This window comes from Bactrocera tryoni, chromosome 3, assembly GCF_016617805.1.
Source record: "Bactrocera tryoni isolate S06 chromosome 3, CSIRO_BtryS06_freeze2, whole genome shotgun sequence".
Classification (NCBI taxonomy): domain Eukaryota; kingdom Metazoa; phylum Arthropoda; class Insecta; order Diptera; family Tephritidae; genus Bactrocera; species Bactrocera tryoni.
In genome coordinates this window covers 15,930,442-15,948,832 of record NC_052501.1, presented here as the reverse complement: position 1 = coordinate 15,948,832, position 18,391 = coordinate 15,930,442, and the positions used below count along the sequence as shown (strand labels likewise).

The following is an 18,391-nucleotide window of genomic DNA, read 5'->3' as shown; positions in this document are numbered from 1 at the left end:
AGTGACATACCGGTTAAATATCGGTGATATTACGGTAAAATTCCGTTGATAGATAAGAAATCTGAATTTTTTTTAAATAAAATAATTCTCATGATTTTCGAGTGAATGCTTTTTGATATGCGTAAAGCTATGTTTACAACTACAGTTGACCTTATAAACACAATTCAATTAGTTTATGTGTTTAATGTCAGTATTATGGTGTAATAATTTATTTAATTATGTTTTTTTTTTGTCATATTTTCACTTTTTCCAAATAAGGTCACATTGTATCACTAAAAATCTCTTAAAACTAGTAGCTTTCCCCCTTTCAATTTATGCTAATATTTATTATATATATACATATATGTATATATATATATTTTTTTTTTTGCTTAGTTACAAGTCGTTATTCTCGGCATTTAAGAACGTGTCACTTACGCCTTAAGTGCGTAGATTAAATTAATAAAACAGAAAAAAAACGAAACAAATGTTAGAACATTTGTTGTATTGACCTAAAATGTATGCATTAATTTTTTTGAGGTTATGTTCTTTTTTCTGTCATTTATATGCATCCAATAACTTTCATTGGGTTCTTAATTAAAAGATACATACACAATTATATAAAAATACCCGCTAGGCATATTTAAAATTTCGCTAATAATTCGAAAATATGCTTTTTGTACACAGAAATCATAGTGTGAACACACTGTTTGTTGATGTCATGTAATATGTCATGTAGGTATATACACACTTACATATGTATTAGGGTGGGTAAAGAAATCGAATATTTTTTTTCGCCTGGTTCGCTGAAAAATTGGACTTAAGACACCTCTAGGAGCGAATATTTTGATAGCCTGGTTGTCGGAAAGAGCCTTAGACAATTGAATGCCCTGCAAAAAACTCTCTGACGATTTTTCCGAAAACCTAACCGTTAAAAAGATATTAACGGTTAAAGCTTGATTATTTTAAGGCAGATTAAAGCAATGAAAAAAATATTATTATTAAACGGAAAACTCATAGTTTGTATGAAACTTATTGCTCTACAAAATGGTCTCTATCTTTTTGCAGAGCGTTCAATTTCCCACAAAATCATTGAAACGAGTTATTTTTTCAAGTAGCAGGAAGCGATATTTGAATTCTTCTTTGGATAGACTTTCTTAGAGATGTCGAAAAGCCTGTTCTTCAGACTTTTTAGAGATGTCTAAAAACCATTCGTCAGTGTTCCAAGCTATAAAAAAAAATATTAAAAATTTGTTGACCCACCCTAATATGTATGTATCTTATCACAATCATCGCGTATGCATGCTTCAACATATAATACTTAAAAATATATATGTACCACACATAATAAAATAAAAAATATTAAAAATCCCCAACTTATGTGTGCTACCAGGGTTGCAAATAATGTACTAAAAAAATAGTGATTAAGTATTAAAAAAAACCTTAAACCCTAAAAACGAATTTAAAATAAATTCTTAGTTTTAGATTTTCAATTTTTATTCGCAACATAATTTAATATTGAGACAAATTTTTTTTTTTTGTTAATTTCAATAATTTTAAAATTTGTTTAAATATAAAAAATAATAAGAATTAAAAACAAACATTTTTTTTTTTAATTTTAGGTATTCAATTTTTAATCGCATTTTTTCAACATTTTGGATGTGTAATTTTTTTATTATTTAATTTTTATCTTTAATTAAATTTTTAATTTTTAAATACGATGTTGAGACATTTTTTTTTTTGTAAATTTCAATAAATTTAAAATCTGTTTAAATATAAAAAAACAATAAAATTAAAAAAAAAAATTATTAAAAATTGAAAATCTAATTTTTCCTAAAAAATTTTTGAATTAAAAAATTCAACCCTGGTGCTTACAAAAACGTTTGTCTTTCAGCAGCTTAAAATACAGCAAATATTGAATTAGCTTTTTAAAATTGTTGTATGTGCGTTAATTTGTTACATAATATTCGATTGAATTCGAAAACCCAAATAATTTGCAGGCTTTTTTCTTAAACGGTGTGTAATAAAATACTCTAAATATAATTTATGTATATATGTATGTATGTATATTGGTTTAAATAAAAATACCTAAGTTAAATACAAAACAATTGCACTAATAGTTGTTAAAAAAACACGATACATGTATATAAATATCGCACAATTTCCTCATAGGCGTCTCACTGCCAGCTAACAAAACTGCTGCACTTCGTCTTTCCTCGTCGTTTTCCAATGTTATTGGTACTAGCTTTATAAATTTCCAGCTATACAGCAGATTTACATTGACTAATTTTATTAATCTTAAGCTAGAACTAAAATCAATCGAGTAACTTTTTAACAAAAATTATAGCTGAAAACCAGACATAATAAAAAAAAAAAAACAAAAAAAAAATCAAAAAGTAAAAATTCGACGACTCGGGCTTGAATATGAATTTTACACTGTTTAGGCACAAATCGATCCAAACTGAGTAATTCGAGATTTCTATATACCTGCGTATACGCGTACATACATATGTACAAATGCTGCTTAGGTCGGCATTTAGTAGTAATATCAAATGCATTCGCCGGGATGCTGCGCACAGAATTTAGGAAATATGGGCTCCGCCTCCAGGCCCAGTTCGACCAGCCGATTGCGAAACACGGACATGCGTTTGAAGACATCCTGTGGCACAACATCGAACTCTCGATCATCCTCCAAATCGCTCCATAACCTAAAATGTTGACGCATTTAAAAATCAATTCACATTCTCACACTCAAATGGTGTTAGTGGTGATGTTACCTTTCACCCAGCGCAGCAGCACGCGGCCATAATCGATTATCCAATTGATACTCGTCGGTTTGCTCAGTCCACATGCAAACTTCGCCGCCCAAAACCTAAAAAAACAATATTGGTAGATTGTGATACCAAAATATATCAAATATATAGAAATATCTCCAAAACTACAAAAATGTGTAGAAAAAAGGAAATTCCCCCTTTGGATAAAATCATGCACAAATTACCCTATTGATATATATTAAGGGATTTACTTAGTTCCACTGCGATATTATATTTTTATCAGTATATTGCATTTATTGGATCTTATGAGTGATATAGACTGATCTAATCTATTTTACAAATTATATTAAAATATTTTATTAAGATGTCTCTGCTACCAAAGCTAACAAAGAGGGTGAAAATACTTTCGGTACAAGGGCGTAAGTTAAGAGACCATAAGGGTACTACCGTTGTTGTTGTAGTGGTTAACTATTCCTGCTTGATTTGTAAAGTTCGGATTGGTTTTCACTGAAATCGTCTAACGGTAATCGCAGGAAAACGTGCTGTTTTGATAGTGACCCCACTTCTTATGGAGAAGGTCGTGGATTAGGATCACATTATATCCATCGCGCCCAGCAAGCTTTTATTTTTCAGAGTTCTAGACCCTTGTGACCATATTTGATATAGGAGAGGGCACAATAGACCATAGGTGGCAGTGCAAAACCTCAATTATTTTATATGGAGAAGGGTTTCAGATATGAACCCCACATATTGGGTATGCAAAGAGGTGGTTAGAGTCATGAGCGGACTCATTGCACGCTGGGCACGCTGTTATGTCGGGATCGATTCTGTATAAGTAAGGTATTAACCTGCTACAGTATCCTGAACAAAGTTGCGCAAAGCTCACTCTAGATTCTCGGTGCAACTCACGCTATTCGTCTACAATGCGAGTGCGTGTGACTCCAAGTACGTCACTTATTGGTAGAGAATATGTTCGGAGTTGTTGTTATTGTTGCTGGAGCGGCAGAATTCTGCCGAGTTGGCAGTCCTTGGGCGGAACAAAATTCGTGTTCGCTCCGGTTACGTAGAACCGACTGTCGTAGCAACTGTATGTGCATGCTGTAACGGTATATGTTCTGAGTATTTTAAACTGCCTTGAGTGGTAAAAATTAATGGAGCGTTTGCACTTCATTCGGCGAAATACCGAATAGTGAGTACTTTGTAAGAGGGGAGAGCAAGAGCGGTTTTTTTTTTGGTGCTGAGAAGTACCGTTATATGGAGTTGAGCGTAGTTGCAACAGATTTTGCACACCTTCTAATTAGGTCAAAAATCAGATCGTGCAGTAAAAGTTTACAACAAGCCTTGCTGAGATAGAGCATTCAAGTCATTTGATGTGAGGACCACGTGCATTTTTCGATAATTATAAACTATGTTTCGGGCTTCGCCAGATTTCAAATTTCTATATTATTACCGTAGAAAATTAAATGAATTTTAAATTTTTTTGTACAAGGACAGACTTTCTTGGAAAAAAAATTCAAGCTTAGATTGCAGTAATTATCTTGCAAGGATATGAAACACCAGAACAAAGATAGTCTTAGAAATCAAAAATATATATAAAGAATATTTATCAAAAATTACCTGCTTTCGCTGCGCTTTTTTGAGACGCATGCGCTCCCAGGGTCTGTGTTTGTAGACATTTTGCCAGGTGCGATACGGCGAGCAGGCACCTTCGCCTGTGAACATAAATAATATAAACATATGTTTGTAAATTACACACACACATTATTATTTCACCACTGCTCATGCATACTCACCAGTTGAACGCCAATTGCCAAAACCACAATCCAAATACCAGGCATCCACGTGCGAGAATATCACATTAAAACCATTATCAATGAGATCGTAGTTCTCCTGCCACGTACTGCCGCCCCATACTTGCACAGCAAAACGGCTACTTGGAAGACATTTGGTGTTGGTCAGACCGCTGGACCACACACTCACCACGCGCGGCTCCACATTATTATTGGCGATTTTCAAGCTGAAAAAACAATAGAAATATGAAATCTTCTATTTAAGTAAACATTAAGTGCACAACTCACCGCGCCATTGCATTGAGCATAAAATCGCACCACAATCCACGCAAATCGGTGTCATTGAAGTACTGGCCCCAGCATTCCAAATTCACCTCATCGCCGCCGAGGTGAAAATAATCCGTTGGACCGGTGGCATTTAATAATTCCTCATATAGGCGTTGCAGCACCAAATACGTATTATTATTTTTAGGATTCAATTGCCCGCATGGCGGTTCGCCACAGTAGAAACTCCACGGCTGTTGATTTATGCACAAACTCAATTCGCCAAGGCCACGTTTTGGTCCCCACTCCCAGCCGTTGCCAGCGTGCGCCGGCGCATCGATCTCCGGCAACACCTGTATGCCGTGTACGCGCGCAAACGCCGCCACCTCTCGCACATCTTCGAATGTGTAGGTTTCATGCTCCGAGTAGGCGCCATGTATAGCCATTTCGGGGAAATGCTTCGACACATAGGGGAAACTCTGCGAATCTGTTATGTGCCAATGGAAGCGATTGAGCTTCGCATGTGACATACCGACGATGGTGCGTTTAATGGCCTCCACCGAGAAGTAGTGACGTGACGTGTCCAACATAAGACCACGATAACGAAATCTGGGTGTATCTACAATTATGGCCTTCGACAGGATGTGCAACAGATTATCTTCATCGTCGTACCAAATCAATTGCTGTAGTGTAGAGAGGGCGTGACGTGCGCCGAAGAAAGAATTCGCGGTTATGTGAATGTTAACGGTGCGACGCTCATCTGTATAAGATATTAAAAGGGATTCATTAAAGCTTATTTGTTTAAAATGTATTTTTGTACCCTAAACAAGATATACTAAGTTTGTCACAAAGTTTATAAGACCCCGAAGAAAACGTCGGTGACCCAATAAATGTCCGTCTGTCTTTGAAATATCAATCTAAAGTTTTTCACAAATTCTTTTCTCTCAAAGAAACTGTTCATTTGTCGGAACCGCCGATGTCGAACCACTATAGCATATAGTTGTCATACAAATGGTCGTTCAAAATTAGGTAGGGCTTGAAATCCCTGATTTTAAATTCCCCAAAGATGCAATCCCCATGGCTTCGCTATAAAAAATAAATCTTGGTCATTCCAACGCTGGGGTTTCCTGAGTTCTTTCGCGTAAAACTTCTTTAAACGTTGGCATCCTTCGGACACGAATACACACTTGACCCTGGTCGATTCAATACTGGGATTTTACAAGAGAAGTGAAAATCGAGGTACATGTTTGCCTACATAAAACTAAATTTGGGGAATTTAATTTTAGGGTTTCTTATATAGGGGACTCGCGACTGATGTCTAATAGTAGTAATTCGAAATCGGAAAGAGAAAACCATAATTGATCTCCTATGGCTCCCGAAAGCGTTTATATATACTTAAGATAGGTTTCATCTACGCCGTAATTGGAGAAAAATATACTAAAAATCAGCTGATTACGGGAATTCCATGTAACAAGAAAACTATAAAGCGTCTCGCCTTTATGCCATCATTTACTTACGTGCAACGGATAGCTTGTAGCTCTCATCGGTATCCAAACTCAAATTAATTTCACCCGATTTATGCACCTCCACCTGCACGAGCAGCGTGTCCACATCACAGTGGCGACGTGTGTTGAAGACATTACTCAAAATAGCCGCCGGTGCCATATTGTCACCCAAAGTGTTGCCCAACGCTCTGCCAATATCAATGTGACGACGCTTGTGCCGATGATGATAGGCGCCCGGCGACTCCGAATCCCCAACACCCGCCGCAGCAGCGCCCGGATGTGCGTGCGTATTGTGATGGCCAGCGTCAGCGGTGTCACGTCGTGCGCGACTATTATGATGTTGTTGCTGCTGCTTTTGTTGTTGCTGATTTTGATGGTGTTCGGAAAGTGGCGACCGACCACCCGAATTAACATCCGTAGCCGCTGCCCGATCAGCACCACCTGCAACACCACCACCGACACTCTCGGTGCTCTCTTCCGCACTCGGTAGCCGTTGTATGCGTCGCAGATCGCTGAGAAAGTAGGCGAATGCTTGCTTGAACTGCGTTTCAACTGCGCTGTGCGGTGTGTCCATGCGCAGTTGCACATCTTCCATGGTGAATTTCAGCGATACCGAACTGATGGCAGTCTTTATTGTTGGATGTGGCCAAATGTTGACTTCACCGCAAGTCATGGCACATGTCATGAATGGTATACGACGATCAGAAGCTGAGCCGCCGCCATCATTCGTGGGATATGTATGCCGCACGCAGCGCTCATTTTCGCATTTATAGGTCCAGAGTTTTTCGTCAGGTCTGCGGGGGAAGTAATTTAGTGGAATATTAGAATATTTTGCTGTGTAAAAATTTAAAATTCAACTTACATTGGCGGCCGTTTATTAACGTCAGCTCGGCGCTTCATTGATTTTTCAACTAAAAACGATTGTGGCTTCATGCCGTCCTGATTCCAGTACAAAACCATCAGTATGAATATCGTTGCCGTCAGCAGCAACAACAATACGCGCCGCAATGACACAGTTAAGGCCATTTTAAGGATGTGACGAAACCTGAAAAGAGTAAAAAGTTGAAATTTAACAAAAATAAAAACAAAATTTTGTAAAAAAAATCATATAAAATATGTTTGGTAATTTAGTAAAAAAATATTTTTTTATATATACATACATATGTATATATTTTTTTATAATATATTTTTACGAATATGTTGTCAGATTAAAATTGTTAGACATTTTTGGAGAGAATCTAAGATTAACAGTCAGAGATCTTACTGGCATCGTTGAAATATCGGAAGTATCAGTGGAAACCATTTTGAAAGATCATTTGGGCCTAAGAATTGTGAAAGCACGATTGGTTCTAAAACTACTAATTTTTTTAAAAACAACGACGCGTTAACGTCTGTGAAACAATGCTTTCCGACTACCAGGATGTCATGAAAGGTATTATTATTGGCGATAAGTCTGGGATCTATGCTTTTGACCTGGAAACAGACGATCATTCGGTCGAATGTCGTGACAAAGGTGAGACGAAGCCAAAAAAAAATACGTCAAAGCAAGGCAAAAACCATATTTATGTTGACAGTTTTATTCGATTATCAAGTTTTGGTGCTCCGAATTCCTTACGACCGGCCAAACTGTCAACAAGGAATACCATTTGAGTGTTATGTGTCGTTTGAGTGAAATTGTGGGCCAACAACTCTTGATTTTTGAACCACGATAATGCACCGTTACATACTGCATTGAATCTTAGTGAGTTTTTCGTCGAATTTTGAACCAATATCGTGCCGCAAGCACCGTATTCGCCTGATTTAGCTCCGCGTGGCTTCAGGCTATTCAACAAACTAAAACGACCGCTCCGTGGAAACCATTTTCATTCAATTGAAGATATTAAACGTAAATCGCTACGTGCCTTGCAGACTTTCCGGAAATTGACTTCAACAACTGTTTTGAGTATTGAAAAAAAAAAATGGCACAAGTGTTTTACGGCCAAGGGGGATTACTTCGAGGGGTACGACATAGATTTTAAAGAATAAATTAAGAATTTCAAAATTATGAACAAAGTCTTACTATTTTTGCCCATAGCAGTATATAATTTATAAGGTCTCCCTGTTCGTGGCATAAAAATATGAGAAACAATAGAGCGCATAACCACATGTACAGGCATAAAAATAATAATGTCATACATAGCCTATATTGTATCCAAATATGTGTGAATTCAGCTCCTTATATGCCGTTCTTTGCATAATTATATATTATTATCTTCAAGCCGATCATTTAGAGCAGTGCAAATTTCAATGGAAATCAAAAGAAAAACATATTACTGAAAACAGAAGCTGCTGCGTTCCATGCTGCGCTATCGCCTTAATTATGTGGGTGTATTTTCACATTTTGTAATTTTTCATAGACTTCATATATGTATATGCATGTATATCGACATATCTATTTTGTATATTTGTAGACTTTTCTAGAGAAAAAACTACTGAACAGAGTATTAGAATGGTATTTATTTTTTGATTTTGGGGCTCTCTTTTGAAAAACCACAATTTTAAGAAATATATATTACTCAACAGATGGCGCTGTTGACGATAATTGAAACAAGATCCCCTATGTTGGAAAATCTCATTTATATTGATCTTATTTGAGGCGTATAAAAAGAAATAGGCAGCTCTATAACTATCTTAGTATGTAGCGCAAAAACCACAATTTTAAGTGACCTCATATTCCCCATATGTATTTTTCACATTTGTGGACTTTCCTAGAGGAATGACTGTCAAAATCAGCTGTCAAAATAAACATATCGTTTGACATTTATGTTCAATATGCCTTGGCAATTTCCTAATCAGATACTTACACCGGAAGAACGTTTAAAAATAATGGAAATTAATTTCCAAGCCTCGCGTTCTGTGCAGAAATATATTAAACATACTCTCCAAGTTCTCTTGGTACCGAAAAAAATGACTGTCCGATGTAAAGCGAAAACAAATTGGACCATATTTTATTAAAACTGAGAAAACACCCAAGTCTTAAAAGTTGGGCGACGTTTTGGTTCTCCGCATGAATATCAATGGTTCAAGTTCTACATAGTTACAAAAAGACAGCGCAATGAGTCTTACAAATCTTTAGTTCTCTTAAAACACTAAAAGAACGTATTCCTGAAAGAAACACCTGCCAAACCGTAATTTCCACTACAGGTGACTGTGGTGATAAAAATTAAAATTATTATTTGAAAAGAAAACAAAAAATTGCCTAAATTGTCTTCGAACCCGTTATAAGTACGAAGCAAATAACAAGATTTCTTAAAACGAAAAGAAATTTCTAGAAACATTGAACGACATCTGCTTTAATACATCGCCTACAACCCTTTCAATCAACGATGTACTTTCTAATAACAAAATATATAAGAACTCAAGGAAGGACTTCCCGTGGGTAAGCGACAGATGTTGTAAACAATTGGCCGCTTTATTGGCTTGTAACTTCAAGGTTCTGCTTGCGTTCGTACATATGTTATAGAAATAATTAAAATGGCGGCATGTGAGCAAGGACAAGGCGACACTAATTACAGACGGTCTGATTTACATCAAATATGAATATAGTTGGAATAAAGTACATACATACATATAATACATTATATGTATTAACGTAAGTAAATTTCTTGGGAAACTACACCCACGGCCAAGCGTAACTTACCACTTGATTTTTTTCACTATTTTCAATTTTTTCGTTCTTTGGGTAACTTTTTTATGGATTTAATAGAATACGGGGAATATATAGATGGCTCGAATATATTTGGTTAACTGTTGACTTTAATCTGGCCCATTTGTAAAATTAAATTGAGACAACTTTTTTTATTTGCACGCAAGTCTTTGATTTCATTATTACTAATTTTTGTAAGAACTTAACAAAATTTTTTGTTTCAATTGAATATGGAATTACAACATATTCAAAAAGAATAACGGGAAATCTAATATGGCGTCGGTCCACCTCTAGCGGATATTACAGCTTCGATACGAGCAGGCATTGACCCAACAAGTTTCTCCAAAACACTGCTTGAAATTTCCTCCTCCCAAACACTTTCTAACATTTTTTTTAGTTCTGGTTTACTTTTTTATAATTTTTTTTTAATATTTTATATTTGTGTAAATCAAAGATCACTTCGTTAAAACTTAACGGAAAAATTCCATAACCGCAACAAGTACCGTTACAATGAGTGATAGAACACGTGTTCGCTAGAAATTTCTTAATGGTAAGTTACGCTTGGCCGCGGGTGTAAATTATATTTGAACTGGCGCCTACACTACTTAAAGTTATTCTTAGAGCAAGTACTAATTTAACACACCACAGAGCGACCGAGACTTAATATTCTGAGTATTTGGTCAGTTGGCTCTGTTTCAAATATATTCACCGCACAACTGTGACCTTGAACTGAACTACGTGTCTGAAAATCATATAACAATTGCGTCAATATGGACAACATGTTTTTTTTATAAATAAAATTATTTGGGATTTTTTTTTTGTCAATAAACTTAAAGAAGCGAATTAAACGCACACCTATTTAACCCTCTCTTTTTTTAATAACAAGAACATTTCTTTCGAAACCAGTCTTAACTTTTCTATGTTATGTTAAAAAAAGATATTTTGCAAAATAAAAAGTTTTTCATACAAGGACTTGATTTTGATCGATCAGTCTATATGGAAACTACATTCCACAGAGGCGCCATATCGGCGATTCCGTCAAATTAACAGTTCCTTGGGGAGAAACAGACGTGAGGTCAGGTCAGATAATCGTAAGTCGTCGACCATTCAATTAACCACTCAGTTTCGACTATCCCGTTAATATAGTATTTCCTTGTCGACTACTTTATCCATTTATCCAAATAACATGTCAATTGAAAAGTCTGCGTCACGACACATAAATGGATGATGATAGATCGCCTTCAAAAGGCGCGTATATAAATTTGACAGCTGTCAGATCATTACTTTGTGTTTGTGATATCATTTTGAGTGAAGCAACTTTTGGACACTTTTGGAGTTTCCGGATACTGCCTCAATGGAAATAACTATCAAGGATTGTTGTGTTGAGTTTAGACGTGGTGAAATGAGCTCCGAAGACGTTGAACGCAGTGGACGCCCAAAAGTGGTTGTTACCGACGAAAAAATCAAAAAAGTTCACAAATAGTTTTGAATGACCGTAAAGGGAAGTGGTTCGAGATAGCTCTAATCATTCTTAAATATTTGGGTATGAGAAAGCTCTGTACAAAGTGGGTACCGCGAGAGCTCACTTTTGACCAAAACAAAAAAAACGACGAAAGAAATTCTTGTCCAATGAAACGGTGATCGGCGAAACGGTGGAGTATTTTAAAACAAATGACAAATCGTAATACAAAAATGTTAACGAAAAGTTCGAGCGTATAAGCAGTGTATCACCCTTAAAGTGGTGAATAATAAATTTTTAGTGTGTCCAAAGTATTGTTGGGAAAAACACACACCTGAAGTCTTTGCAGCACACAAAATGCTTTTGCTCATGAACAATAATATGCACAAAAATGAGTACGTGTATTCAGATATGTAAACATTGGGACAAAAAAGCACCCGGAAATTGTAATTAAATTCAGCGGGTAACTCATATTTCAAAACGATGTATTTTGCTAAATTCGTAGGACAGTCCTTAATTACTATGCCAAATATGAGAGCGATTTGTCAACCAGTTTGTTTACAGCAGCTGCTTAAGTCGGTACACCTCAGTAGTGCGTTGCGATTTTTACAATGGATAAAAATATCGAACAAAGAATTTGTCTAAAATTTTGTATTTCTAACCAAATTTCGTGTGCGGAATCGTTGCGATTGTTGGAAGAGGCCTACGGTGACTCAGTTTTATCAAAAACATAAGCCCACGAGTGGTATAAAGCCTTCAAAGACAGTCGAGAGTTCGTTGAAGACATGCCTGGTTCTGGACGACCTTCGCCCTCTTCAGCTGATGAAAATATTAAAAAAGTGAAGGATATGGTGCTTTAAGATCATCAGGGAAGTGATAAAGATATAGCAAGACAGCTCGACATCTCTAGCGTGTCCATTCGGATGATTTTAGTGGATAGTTTGTAATGAAACGCGTTCTTGCTCGACTCGTCCCGATAAAGCTGAATTTTTTTTTTAAAAGAGTGCCGCAAACAGGTCTCTTGATCGTGCGAACTCTGATCCCAAATTTATGAGCATTATAACTGCCGTTGAGCCATGGGTTTATGAATTCGACATGCAAACAAGTCAACAATCATCGGAATGAAACCCGTTTTCAGTCGATCGAAGTGATAAAATAAAATTTGGTGAAGGAGCTGAAGGCCATCCGAAAAGTGTTTCGGGTACTGGAAAAATCGTCGGCACAAGTGCTTTATATGTATCTGGTGGAGATTACTTTGAAGGCTACAAAGTAAATATTGATGAATAATCAAATATTTTGCATTTTGTTTACAAGTTCCGGGTACTTTTCTGTCACAATGTAAAGCATACATATGAGAGTATGAGTATTTTAATTAATTGACGCTTAATGAATTTCAGACACATATTTAATACATAATACAGCACACATAATTAACATACATACAAACATGCATACATTCATACATATGTACTTATATACACTATGTCTTACCTTATATTAAAATTATACATATTTTCCAATAAATTTTAAATTAAGTATTCTGAAAATATTTTTTTTTAATATTTAAAAAAATATTTTCAATAGTGAGAAGTATTGCTTTTATTGTTATTATTATTATGATTATTATTACTATTATTATTATTGCTATTGTTTTGTTTTTGTTTCTAGTTGCACGCGCTTTTACTGCTGTCAGCGTCTATATAAATGATTTAAGCACAATTTAAGGTTTTCGCTTCGCACATGATTTGGCATTATTAACACACTTTTAGTTTCCCTTTTTTTCGCTCCACAAAGCAGCTTCAGCTTCCTTTCATCACAACAGTAAAGGCATTAAAAAAATATCAGACATTTCTGGCGTTGCGTTTGTCTGTCACACACGCACACACACACACACTAGCAAAAAGGGAAAGCAACTGCAACATTTTACTCTGCTGCTCCTGTTGCCACACTAGCGCCCGCCGCACTCAACAAACACTTTGTAACAGTAAAAACTAGCAGACTAGTAAGAAAAAAGCAACACTTCACTAGTGGCCCCTTCAGTCCAAACAGCAAAACGCACGAGGAATTTTCGCTCTTTTTTAACAAATGCGTGTATTCACTAACATCAGCAGCGCGTCTGCGGCACACATACACACGCATGCAAATGTATAATAACGGTGCAAATGTTTAAATGTAGTGTGCTTCGACGAGTTTCGAGTCCTTGCCGCTGGTTGTGGTGCTAGCGAGTGCGCGCCTTATTTAACTTTGAGCACAACATCGACCCAACGGCGAAGCGATGCCAGCCAGTGCTTGTCAGACATCGCGTGCAACAAAATTACTAGCACAGCAAAACACCAAAAAACCGCACACAAACACACAGGCACAAAGCGGGACAATAAAACCATAAAAACACAGCGAAAAAAACGAAAGAAAAACACACAAAAAGCGAAAATTCTTGTGTTTTTCCTACAAGTGTATGCGAGTCAAAAGGCCAAATAAGATAAGTAAGTGTGCGTATATGTGTGTGTGTGTTGGTGTGATTAGTGTGTGTGTGTGTGCTTTTAAGTAAAAGGCGTAGCACCAAAACACAAGCAATAAACAAAGCTCCCAGTCACAATTGAAAGTTTTCGAGTGAGGCCCAAAGCGTGGAACGCTGCAAAACCCCGGTAACAGGCTAGCAGCGGCGACATAGCAGCCGATGTCGTAATGCGAAAAGACAGCAGTAAGCGAATATTAGAATGTTGACCTCTGTGATTTGTACGTACTAGACCAGCTATAATGGTCTACCTTTGGGCAATTCTAATGGTGTTGCCAAGCCACTAAACTCATTTAGTAGGTAAGCCTTTCGCCTGTACATTCTAATATGTCTGTTTGTATGTGTGTATTTAAAACAAAATGTTAAGCGCACAAATCGGCTGCAGATTGACATAATTCAACAGTCACCGCTATGAAAGCCATATGCTTATAGCCCAAGCGCGCGAAATTATAATAATAATTATTTGTCTCTGTTAGCAATAAATATTATTACAGTTAAAAATTGTAGAAATTTATAAAAACAAGAAAACTATTTACTTCGGCTGCACAGAAATTATAATACCCTACACAGTTACAATTCTTATAGCATTAAAGGGTATAGAAATACTTTTCTCTTGACAAACTAAAAAGTTCTCCATACAAAGACTTGATTTTGATCGACCAGTTTGTATGACAGCTATATGCTATAGTGGCCCCATCTGAACAATTTCTTCAGAGATTATAAGGTTGTCTTGTACAATAATTCACACCAAATTTCGTGAAGATATCTTGACAAATAAAAAATTTTTTCATACAAGGACTTGATTTCGTTCGATCAGTTTGTATGGCAGCTATATTTTATAGTTGTCCGAACTGAACTTTATGTTCAGAGATTGTAAGATTACCTTGTACAATAATCTATGCCAAATTTCGTGAAGATATCATGGGAAATAAAAAAGTTTTCCATACAACGACTTGATTTTGATCGGTCAGTTTATATGGCAGCTATATGTTATTGAAGTCCGAACTGAACTTTATGTTCAGAGATTGTAAGATTGCCTTGTACAATAATCTATACCAAATTTCGTGAAGATATCGTGACAAAAAAAAAGTTTTCTATACAACCAATTGATTTTGATCGGTCAGTTTGTATGGCAGCTATATGCTATAGTGGTCCGATATCGGCTGTTCTAACAAATGAGCAGCTTCTTGAAGAGAAAAAGACGTGTGCAAAATTTCAGAACGATATCTCGAAAACGGACGGTTTAGTTGGCGCAGACTACATCGCTTCAACTCGTCCCACTGACACTCTATATACTTATTAGAGCTGACGACGTTTTATTCTGGGTGTAACAAACTTTATGACAAACTTAATATACCCTGTTCTGGGTATAACAATTCATAAATAAAATGTATCCAATAAGTTGGGGATATTAACTACTAAACTATATAATTTGACATTTTAGGATAAGCACACAGTGCGGCGAGAAACAAAGTGGCGATGAAATCATGAAATCAAAGAGAATGCATGAGGACATTAAGAACAACAAGACAATAAAATATGGAATCTATATAAATATAAACCCTTTACAACCATGAGATATAGATATATATATCTTTATGCCTGCTAAATAGCACGCTAATACCGTTCTTCACACCGCTATTTGTCCAGACTCATTTATACACTATTATAAAATATATTTCTGCTTAGTAATAATTTGATGAAGAAACTTATAAGACAGAAATGCAGAAGGCATCGGCAATAAAACAGTATAATAAAAACAACGCACAAGTCTAGCTGTTGCCTTTCCTAATCTACGCTTATCGCACCGACTAGATAGTCAGTATGCCTATCTAATGTTCTTAAGACTTTCAAAATAGCATTTCTGATATTTACAAACAAACAACTTTTAACATTTAGTTCTAGGAAATTGCGGAGGGAATTAAAAAAGATTACTTTCTAGAAGACATAAAGAAGAAGTGCTGACAATAACAATATTTTAAAAACTCATCGAAGGAAAAACATTCTTCCAAAAATTGTTCTGGCTAGGAAAATTTCGAAATTGAAAAAATAATATTACTTTAAAATAAACATTATTACTGGCGATGAGTCCATACTACAGAAGGCATCTCTAAGCGACCTTGAGCAATTGATGAACAAAACTATTATACTCTTTAGCAACCGGTAGCAAGAGTATAAAAAGCTGAAAGAGGGAGAAAGTCTTTCAATAACGTGTAAAAAACATTATTACGAGAAACAACTAAGAATGGAGGAGGTATCAATAATTTGTACTGGTTTCCTAAGGGAAAGAGAGTCCGAGTCGCTCTGATCAATAACACGGAATCAAGGACAACTATGGGAATACTTTTTAACACCCACGAAAACAATCAATTGTTGTATAGACTAGACCAATATAGCACCCTGTTTAAGGATTATATCAATTTGACCATCCAGAAATAAAAATTGTGCAGAATTTTATAACGATTGAAATGCATTCCCTTGAACCCGTAGTCGATCTCCGGGAGACCTCCGACAAAAGGTCTCTGAACATGAGGAAGATTTATTATTACACAAAAATACAAGTAATGAAAAAAAATGTCGATATTTTAAAAAAGTCGATTTTTGTGATGAAAATATACACTTCCGAGAAGGTTAAAAATTGAAATTAATATCAAAAGTTATGTATCCTCAAAGAACACCTGACATATACATATATTTTAGAAGGTCGATCGGTCCAGCCGTTTAGAAGGAAGTTCCCTCACAGACTCTGAAATCTGCGTTCGAGAAAAATACATTTCAACTTTTGAGAGCAAAAAAGAGGAGAGAAAACTAATTTTTACAAAAACGTTCCTAATCCGAAACTACTTGCCAGATTTGCTTCAAAATGTCGGAGAATATTCTTAAATATACTACTATGAGAAAAATAGTATAACTCTGTTTTCGGCCGATAAATCGTCTGTTTCCGGGTACTAAGCATAGATCCAAGACTCATCGTCAGTAATAATACGTTTCATGACATCCTGGTAGTCGGAAAGCATTGTTTTACAGACGTTACCGCGACGCTGTTACTCGAAAAAATTTAATGATTTTGGAGTCAAACTTGCTTTCACTATTCTTAGTTGCAAATGATCTTTCAAAAAGATTTTCACTGATCCTTTCGATATCTCAACGATGCCAGTAAGTTCTTTGACTGTTAACTGTTCTCAAGCACCAATTCCTTTATTTTATTGAGGGGTTGATCATCAGTTGATATTGATGGCCGTCCTAGACGTGGTTCGTCGTCAACGCGTTCACGTTCGCTCTTTGAATAATTTGTACTAATCAAAAACCATTATCATTGAAGGTCTATACCAACATTCTGAATGTTTTGGCACCAGACATTTGCTTCCGGTCAAACTTTGTTGAATAATTTCACTCATCGTAAAAATCGTTGAATGCACTCTTTGTACATCATAAAGACAAGCATATGTAAACACTAATGATGATTTTGATGTTTGATGTCACAGACTGTTATATCAAACTAAAAAAAAGAAAACATTTTGAGGAATAGGTTTTAGCGCGAAATTTAAAATAAAAAGTCTTACTATTTTTTGCTCACAGTAGTAACCCTTTAAGAGAATGGAGTAACTGAACATAAAACCTTCTGAGGATTACGATAAAGTATTTTCTATGAAAGGAATCGATTTTTATAGAAAATTAATTAATTAAAAATTTGCCGAAAAACATAATAACAATAACATACATATTTTTAATTAGCCTTACTATTATGATTTTTTGCAGCCTAGGCCCACTGAATTAATTCAGGTAAAACCCTTGAGCGAAAATTTTAATTTTTTATTAAAAATTGTATAAGGATTTTATTCCGCCCAAGCATTACCTTTAACATTTACTAGAGAACAAATCGTATTTAAACATTTTTTTAAAGTTAAGGACACGAAATGTCCTTGTTTATATTTCAAGTGAACCGAATTTCTGACAGCAAATCTTATGGCCAAATAGATGTATAATATAGTTAGTTTGTGCACATGTCACAAACATGAAAACAAAATACCTTAGTAGTAAAGTAGTTAAATTGATGAGGAAAAACAATGGCAAATTGTGCTTGACGAAACTCTTTAACGGCTGCTTTGTGTGCCAACAAAAGAGAGCAGCTTAGCGTGTTTCTCTTTTGTTAGCCCAATTCGTACTAGCAAATAATCTGTCTGCTGTTACGGTACTTCCGAACCTACACTAAAATATGGTACTGTTATGCGGCAACAACAACAACAACAACATCAGCAAGCAAAAGCCGACACAGCAGTTTGTAAAAGCCGCAAGCGGCGGCGAGAGTGATTCGATTCGATACAGTTAAGTGTACGTAGTAGCCGATTGTTATCTGCAAGAGTTGCGTGTCCTTTGCGAATGAGCCGATTGCCGATGGGAAGGTCGTTGGGTGGCGGCC

General features: G+C 35.9%; 1 protein-coding gene across 1 annotated transcript in view; it reads right to left on the bottom strand.

Annotated features, from left to right (window-relative positions):
- Positions 1–1,806: 1,806 nt before the first annotated feature.
- Positions 1,807–18,391, bottom strand: part of LOC120770168 (probable beta-hexosaminidase fdl) — a 44,066-nt gene continuing 27,481 nt past the window's right edge. The window contains exons 2-8 of the mRNA XM_040097377.1: positions 7,175–7,357; positions 6,325–7,106; positions 4,832–5,567; positions 4,547–4,770; positions 4,371–4,465; positions 2,757–2,851; positions 1,807–2,687 (exon numbers count right to left, since the gene is read on the bottom strand). Coding sequence (XP_039953311.1) covers positions 2,528–2,687; positions 2,757–2,851; positions 4,371–4,465; positions 4,547–4,770; positions 4,832–5,567; positions 6,325–7,106; positions 7,175–7,357 — 2,275 coding nt within the window. The 3' untranslated portion in view covers positions 1,807–2,527. The remainder of the gene's footprint in view (positions 2,688–2,756; positions 2,852–4,370; positions 4,466–4,546; positions 4,771–4,831; positions 5,568–6,324; positions 7,107–7,174; positions 7,358–18,391) is intronic.